The sequence below is a fragment of the Fulmarus glacialis genome, unplaced genomic scaffold (genome assembly GCF_000690835.1).
Source record: "Fulmarus glacialis isolate BGI_N327 unplaced genomic scaffold, ASM69083v1 scaffold21883, whole genome shotgun sequence".
In the NCBI taxonomy this organism is placed as follows: Eukaryota; Metazoa; Chordata; class Aves; order Procellariiformes; family Procellariidae; genus Fulmarus; species Fulmarus glacialis.
The window spans coordinates 3,787-12,514 of NW_009203863.1; the positions used below are offsets into that span (position 1 = coordinate 3,787).

Below are 8,728 nucleotides of genomic sequence, written 5' to 3' on the forward strand. Positions count from 1 at the left end.
TTTTTTTTTTTTAAAGTCAATTTAACTGTTTGAAATGCTTAATAAGTGTTTAAAGGACAGCAGTTAACAGGTGGATCTTGGAAGGTTTCATATCTGGAATTATCTTGGATGTTCTTTTAACTGAATACATTTCAGATAGATAACTTTCCTTCAAGTGGATGGCTTGAAAGTTTGCTAGCAAAGTTGCATTTAAACACACTTTGAGGACATATAAAATTCCATTCTGTTGTAAAATGTTGCAGTTCATATGTGTGCTTTTTGTGAAACTCGTCTTTTCTCTTCAGAATAGGTGAGTGAATCACAGGTGGTAGAATATGGCTGGACAAATATCGGAATCTGATCAGATCAAGCAGGTAAGATGCTGTATTCATGAGTGATGGCTTTGAAGATCTTATATTACTTTGTCACGTAGAGTAAAAGGTGTAGGGCATGGAGAAGAACAAAAAGTTTAAGCTACCATCTGAGTTAAGACTAGTTCTGTAGCAACGAAAATTTAAACATTTGACCATTGACAGACACAGTATAGTACCTGATTTGAGTACTAGCAGCATTTGGTGCTGAAATCTTCTGACTGATAGTAAATTTTTCTAGTGACTTGTCCTTTAAATGTTAGTGTTGCCAGATAGCCCATGCAGCTGTGTGTAAGAAATTAATGTCGAATTTTTTTAATACTCATTGTCTGTTCAATTTTTATTCATAGTTCAAGGAGTTTCTTGGAACATACAATAAACTTACAGAAAACTGCTTCCTAGATTGCATAAAGGATTTCACTAGCAGAGAGGTTAAACCAGAAGAGGTGGGTAAATGTTTCCTATGCTTTTAATGACCCTTTGGTAGAATTGCTATGTAGCATTCAAATTTCAGAAGCAACTTAAAGTTTTGATCTTTCAACTAGCTAAAAAGCTAGTTAGCAGTCTTTAGTGGAGTATAGGTGTCTGGCATGTAGCTTCCAAGTGAGAAAGGAAGCGAGTTAGTGGAAGGAAGGGAAATAGCTTGTTGGTAGTTTTGCTTCTCCAAGTATGTCCACAACAAATGTTCTTTGCACCCTAACAGTCTGTTTACAAAAAGAAAACAAAGCCAAGTGCTTTTGATATGTTACATCATCAGCTACAGACAAACTATGGGCTAGGACCTCTTGAGGTTTTGTCATTGTTGTCTTTTCGGTATGTACGCACAGAGGGGATCTTCCCGATCTTGCTGTGAGTATTGGCTGCTTACTGCAATTCTGTGTTATTTCATTCTCTGAGCTATCAGTGGAGGTTCCTGGGCCTCAGCTTCTGATGGGTGATATTTTTATGGATGTGGAAGTTGCCCACCTACACCCTGCATCTTGTTCTTTGAAGGTAGAATCCTACTGAAATACTTGTTTACCTACCCATGTTTCCTGTATTGTAGTGCGTCATAGAAACACAGGCCTCCAAAGCTCTGGCTGTTAAATCCACTTCTCTGCATTGCAGGGAGCTCCATCACATAGTCATCTGCAAAAAAGATTAAGCTCTTGCTAAGATTAGTTGCGTGCTTTTTGCCTCTCCTCTCCTGTTGAGAGGCTGTTTCAGAATCTCCTAATTTTTTTGGTTAAAAGTCTAGTAACCTTTGCTTGACTCTGCTGGCAGGGAACAAAAAACTGGAGTTTTAAACTAACCATTGTTTTTGAGCATTTTCTGCCTCCTTGGAGTTTAACTCCTCAGCGCAGGCAAAAATCATGTCTCCTTTCAGCTTTTGTTTTGCTGTGCTAAACAAAGCTCTCTTAGCTTCCCAAGGCAGATTCCTTGTTTCCCTGATCTTCTCTGCATCTGCTTTATTGACTACAGGAGGTCAGAATTGTTCTGGGTAAGGTCTTGTTACTGTCTTTTACCAACTCATTTTGAATTGCTTGAACAATATAAGGAGTGTCAGTTAGCAAAACTGAGAGAAGTGTTAGTGGCACAACCTCTTTACCTTTCTGGGATGGTATTTCATTTGCGGTAGAGGATTATACTTCTTTCTTCTGCTATCCAAAGTGTTACTAGAACTTCTTTAAAAATAACGGTTCATATAGTCTTTCATTAAAGACCTGGGATCCAAAACCAAAGAATGCTCATTGGAGGGGAGTGAAACTTAAGATTATTTAGAATCAAAAAATATTCTTAGATTCTGATCTGCTTTTTTTTTTTTTTTTTGCTTCTGTGCTCTGCAAAGGGGCCATGTCTGGCAGTACAGGAGCCATCCGTTAACGATGGACGCTAGGAAGAAACTTTCTTACGGGAAGTTTTGTCCATAATTATCCATTACGGGGTTTCTTGCAGAGCATCTGGCTCTCGCCCCAGCTGGAAACAGGGCACTGGTCTAGATGGACCACTGGTCTGATCTGGTATGGAAATTCCTATGTTCCTATTTAAAGTTGTAGTTTCTTACTAAATAATTAAGATGAATACCTCCATGAATTTCCTTTGAGATTCTACATTTGAAAAAACAGCTTCTGACCTCTTTCACTACAGCAAGTCTGCACTGCAAGTCTAGACTTCCCCGGGCACTGTATCACAAATACCACGCCCTCTGGGAGAAGTGGCTTGGGGTAGTTCCAGAATTTCTTTCCTAGTCAGACTTAACTCCTGCTTAACAGGTTTTGCTGTAGCTGATGCCAGGTCAAGGAGAGAGAAGGGCGGGTGGTGTGCATAGCTGCATGGGTTTTTTGTCTTGTTCATTTTCAGCCCCTCTGCTTTTCACATCTCTTTATACTGAGCAGAATCAACGCAATTTCTGTTTTTCTAGTAATTATGCAAAGTGGTCATCTTTCCTTTCTATCTAAATTTGTTAACTTTTACAGTGATAGCAAGGTTTAGAACCATGATATAGAATATCCAATTGGTAGAACTGTTGCTCAGAAATAATCTCATAACTCTTTCTCTACACTTCAAGAAAGGAAAAAAAAAACCAAACTCTAAATTTAAAAAATAATAGCATGGGTGGAATAGACCCTGGTATTTATTTCCCTGTCCAGCTGACTGATAGAAATACTCTGGTTGCTCTTGTGAAGGTTAACCAAGTAAGTACAAGATGACTGATAGAACTAATTGGAACAAGGTCAAAAAAAGGTTAAACTGAGCTAGCACACAGTAGACCATATTTGGCTGTCAAAAATAGTATGTGTTTGTAAACAGAATTAAAAAAAGATACTAATTTAATAGATTTAGTATTTATTGCAAAATAAAATGCTTTATATACTTTAATTTCACAAGAGGAGCCCAAGGATGAAATGGTAGTATCTCCTAGATCTGAGATGTTTTCCATTAAGATTTTCATATGAGAATGAGTATTAAAAGATGTTTCAGACATCCCTCAAAAACTAAACATCACGTTTTCCACTGCACAGAGAGGCTGTGCACAATTAGGCCCTCATCTTGAGGCTTAACACAGAACGAGATGTAGTCATCTAATCGTTTATCCCTGTATATGTTTGTATTTTGGGTCTTGTTTGGGGAAGTGTTTTAATTACTGTTTGAAGCCTTCTGTTTCCCTCTTCCTCTAGATGACTTGCTCAGACCACTGCCTACAGAAGTATTTAAAAATGACGCAAAGGATCTCCATGAGATTTCAGGAGTACCATATTCAGCAGAACGAAGCTCTGGCAGCTAAGGCAGGACTGCTTGGCCAGCCTCGTTAGACAAGAGCACTGTGTTCAGACTTTACAAGCAGTGTCAGTGTTCGCTGGGCAAGAACACATTTTGGATTTTCTGCTGTCGGGATGTATGTCCAGCAACTCAGAAGAGAGTTCTAGATGCTGTTCAGACAGTGGAAACCATGAAGGATTAAACAAGAAGTTAGTCATGGTGGACTGGCAATGGAGTCTGTTTCTGAGGCCCTTTTTACTCTACAATGGAGTAATACTGATACAAACTTTTCCAGGGCCCACTGACTGGTATGTTTAAATCTCAAGGGGGTGGGAGGGTTATACTTCCTTTCTGCTAGGACTGGTTCAGATGAAAAAAGTGTAATATGGGAAATACGCTTTTTTATTTAACTCAAGTAAAATAAATGGGAACTGTACACTTGTATGTATGTTCTTTCCAAAGATACATTTTTAGGACACTTTTGTTTGCTGCGGTCTCATTCCTCCTCAGCTACTACTGAGTTCTGTTCATTCATTGCTGCTTTAAGTTGCTGATAGGTAACAGAATTAGTGACTTTGTTTCAGCAGCTGGGGACTTGTGAATGTGTTACTTCTCTCAATTTGGGAAGAACTTCTGTTGAGCCACCCTCACAGAGCCTCGTGATCATTCTGACTCTCCTGGAGTGCTGGATGGTGATGATGACAGCGTCAAGCCAAGGGTGGTTATAAATAGCAGACAACTGTAGTGAGCTCAGGTAGGCAGGGATGCTCTGCCAGTTTATCCCTGGGTTATGTTTGCCTCATGCTTCACCAGGTCATTTACAAGGGACATGAGTGTGTCATTAGCAGCACCTGTGCCCAAGGCAACTTTTCTGCCCTCCTTGTTTCCCTCGGGTAACCCCAGGGGGCCTCCAAACCCAGCTTCCTTGCCTGATGCAAGCATGATGCACTCCAAGCACTGAGCTTGCTGGCAGTTTTCTCCTTTAATTGTGTGAATGCCAACAGAAAGTACAAGGTATGCACAAAGCGATGTCTTTGTTGCTGCTGGATGAGTACAGAGAGAAGTTTGTGGAAGCTAGCTGTTCTGATGTTGTGGTTTTCGTTTAGAAAAAACACCAGTCCTTTGAAAGGATCTTGATAGCTGAAATTCTGCAGTCAGATTCTTAGTACAGTAGAATGATAGCTAACAGGCACATTTTACTTTATTTCTAACTAATAAAATACAGTAACAAAAGGGACTGAACATCAGGATTACCATATCGATTTTGAGATTTCAAGCCATGAAAACTGAAACAAAGCTATTTCATGTCAGCTGCCAGGTTCTCTGTTGTTGGGTAGAAAGGCGACAATAAAGAACAGAAATGGCAGGAAGCCTGCCCACATGCTTTTTTGCTGTTATCTTCTCTGTAGCTTTTTATTTCCAGCAGCAGTTTGAAAGAATGATTTCCTGCCTGGTGTGGGGTGTGTGGTTTTTTTTTTTCTTTACTACTCAAACTCTCAGCTATCCAGGCTATGGATTACTAGGCCCTGACTGCAGCACAGCACACCTGCCACTTGCTCTGCTTGCTGCTGTTTAAAGCTGCCCCAGCTCTCCGCAGAAATCTGTTCATATGCCTTTCAAATGTGGAAGAAACAAGTATGTTCCTACAGTCTCATTTACGTGTGTTCTGTACTAGCCGTATTACAGCTCTTTCCTACGTAGCCCATGCCTTGTTACCTTGGAGATGCCTAAGAGCTAACTCTAAAATAGTAAAGGCTAAAAAAGAGCCCAAATAAGGCAGCAAGTCTCCAATGTCCTGTTTTTTTCAAAGGAATAACAGGCTAATAATGTCTAGATTGTTTGCTACAATTAGGCCACAAATGTAATGGCCAATTAGAAATAATATAACCATAGTAAAGATTTAAGTCTTTCTTAAAGAAAGCAGTCTTTTTGTTAAACATTTGAAAGTAATGCATGATTGAAATTATCCCCTTTTCTATTGTATCTTAGTGTGCAAAGAGAACGGTTGCTCAGAAAAGTGACTGAAGAGTTTAAGTGATGGGATTGGAGGATGTTCATGTCTTCTGGGCAAAGCTCCTTGGGGCTGAAGTGAGGAGGCGTTTAGGAAAAAAAACCCTGCTTTCCCTCATGTTTCAGTGTTTGGGGATTTGGGGGTAGAAAGATGTTTAAATATGTGTTAAGACAGATTTACTGTACAAAAGGTTAAGCAAGTGTTAGAGAGACTTAGTTAATAAATTACTTACTTTCAGGTCCCCCAAGTTTCCTTTTACTCCAGTTTTAAAGCTGCCTTAACCCACTGTTATCCAGGGAAAACACATATTCTTAAAATCTAATTAGATGTCACATCCCCCTGCCTCTCCCCATGCTCACTAAACAAATAGGTGGGATGAAAAGTGTCACTGAAGTATGAGCATTGGGTTGATAGCTGCTACCCTGAAATGAAGCTGGCCAGACAAAAACTCTCGACTTCCACAGAGGCAATGTGCTTATAGCAACTGTAGTTTGTTTCTGGATGTGCCTGCTAATTATGACGACTTCAAAGCTGACTAGAGTGGAAAATAAGTTGCAATGCTACTGCATCTTTTGGATAACCAGTTTTGTCCTAGCTTTATTTCACTCAAAAAATGTTGTGATCTTTCCAACATCTTTCAATCCTGGTGGCTGATTGAAGAAAGATGACACAAATATCTTTTAGCTTGGAAATAAAGTGCATCCATGTAATTAAAGCATCTGGGTGGTACAGAAAGCAACAGTGAAAACTCTCTTAAAAGGTTAACTTGCTTTGCTGAGCTTTGACTTCCCTTTGCTTCCTTGATGACTTAGCACGTCCTGATGGCTGGCTCAAATTGTATTCTTCAGAAAATAGCACACCGTGAGGTTTTGTTAACAGGACTTGTGGGTTGGGAATGATACACGACACAAAGCGTTTCAGTGCCGCTCACACATGTTTTATCAGCATGTATTGTCAAAGTGTTCCAGCTGGTCTTTCCTCCTTGGAGCAAGATCTCCCAGCACCCAGTTTGCAAAAATACTTAACTGCAAATGCAAGAATTGGTATTGCTACAGTGCCTGGATGGATGTCCACTCTGAAGCCTGGGAATGTCTACAAAGGCAGGCCAGGCCGCATGTTTTCTCTCCCAGTGCAGTATTCTAACCTCCATGACATAGCTTAATCAGGACCATTCTCCATCCCTCCTCTTGAATAGCTTCAAGGCTGCATGGCATAATGAAATGCACAGCCAAAATCGGAATAAAAATGAGAATACTGCTTAGTTTCTGGATCCTAACTGAAAGGCAACAGAATTTAAGATAAGGTTTGTGGAGAGTAGGTGAATCACCTTCATGAGGCCTATTAGGTTAGGTGCAGGAATGGAACAAATTCTGATGGAAGGAGGAGGAAAGGGTGAAAAATGGAGTGCTGCTGAGGAAGGAATACTGAGAAAGTTGTGAAAAAGTGAGCCAGAGTGGAGGTGGGAGGGGAGAGAAGGCAACAGCAGCACAGCCAGCCAAGAACTGGCTTGATGAGACCGGGCTAGTGAACAGACACTCAGTTGGAGGTGACGTTCATTGCAGCAGAGACAGGAGCACAGATCCTAGGAAAGGGTGAAAAATGGAGTGCTGCTGAGGAAGGAATACTGAGAAAGTTGTGAAAAAGTGAGCCAGAGTGGAGGTGGGAGGGGAGAGAAGGCAACAGCAGCACAGCCAGCCAAGAACTGGCTTGATGAGACCGGGCTAGTGAACAGACACTCAGTTGGAGGTGACGTTCATTGCAGCAGAGACAGGAGCACAGATCCTTCCCGAACTGCCCTCTGCATCAGTGGTACTGGCAGAGTGATCGGATCGATCATCTGCAAGATTGTAACAGAGGTTCCTTGAATTCTCTCAAGGATAGGAACAAAGTCCTAATTTCTGTAACCCCTGTTGAGAGCTTCAACTACTGAGCTCTCGTCTGGAAGGCAAGGAAAGGCTGCAACTGCAATCTTCTGTAAAGAAAGTGTGGTTTAAATACCTAATGCCCAGAGACAGATTGTGGCTGTGACTTCAATGCAAGGAGGCATTCTCCTGTACTCTTCAATACCTAACTGAGAACTGGAGTTTAAGCAACAGCTCTTTTTTCAGCATTCTCTATTAGCTAGGTCAGGAAGTCAGCATTTGAGGAATCTAGTTCGAATCTTGGGAAGTCCACTAAGCTCAGCTCCAAAATTTCTTGAATGAGTCTGGCCCAAACTCTAAAACCCATAAAAGCAATTAGAGCTTGTGACACCTAACCTTGCATTGTGCTTGCACCTTGAGTTTCAAGAAGACGGCATTAAAAGAACTCTAAATAAAGTTACAATTCTGCTAAATATTAGAATTCTTTTTAATTATGTTTTATTTTAACTTCATGCTCCTTAGCATTTTGGTTTTAGGTCTTTATGTAAACACAACAGGGAGCATTCAAGCTTTAGTAGTTCAGGACTGTAGGACTGTAAAATGATGGTCAAGTCAGCATTTCTCACACACAGAAACAGATGTAACTGAAAGACCTATGAAAGACCCTAAATCGCTCTTAAAAAAAAAAAAAAAAGAGTCTACACTTATCCAATGCTTGAACAGACCATGGCTGGTTAATTTTTTTTATTCTGTAACTCACTTTCCTCTAATCTGAGGGAGAGTGAGAGGACTGCTGAGGGAGCTGGGCTTACTGCGTAAATATTTAAGGTAGTACACTTGACATATCACCATTTGTTTATGTAACGCAAAGGGGAGCTTACCTAAATTTCAAATAATCAAAGCAGAAATCCAGTTGGTGGCTATTTCTGTATTTCACGGATCCAGCCCTCACTAGGATATGGAATGGGGGACCCTCTTCCCCTCTCTTTCTGCCCAAGCACACGCTGAATTTCTGTGCGTGCTGCTGACCCACCAGGAACTCTGAGCCCCGGCTGAGGGAAGGGGGTCTCCAGCCTCCCCCGCAGCAAGGCACGCTCTAACCACCTTATCGGTAGGAAAGGGCTGTTGGCCGCCTCTTTTTGCTGTGGGGCCTGCTTAAATCTCTGGGAGAAAGTGCCTCTGCCCCACGGAGGACACGGATCCCCTGGGGACGGCGGCGGGGCCTGAGGAGAAGAGCTGTGGGACTTCAGTCCTGCCACCTCCCC

The 8,728-nt window shown here is 41.3% G+C and overlaps 1 protein-coding gene across 1 annotated transcript; it reads left to right on the top strand.

Annotated features, from left to right (window-relative positions):
• The first annotated feature begins 282 nt into the window (after positions 1-282).
• On the top strand, positions 283-3,786 carry TIMM9 (translocase of inner mitochondrial membrane 9 homolog (yeast)). The gene is made up of 3 exons (XM_009574792.1): positions 283-353; positions 701-796; positions 3,509-3,786. The coding sequence occupies exons 1-3, from the start codon at positions 315-317 to the stop codon at positions 3,641-3,643; spliced, it is 270 nt and encodes an 89-aa protein (XP_009573087.1). The 5' UTR covers positions 283-314; the 3' UTR covers positions 3,644-3,786.
• The last annotated feature ends 4,942 nt before the right edge of the window (positions 3,787-8,728 follow it).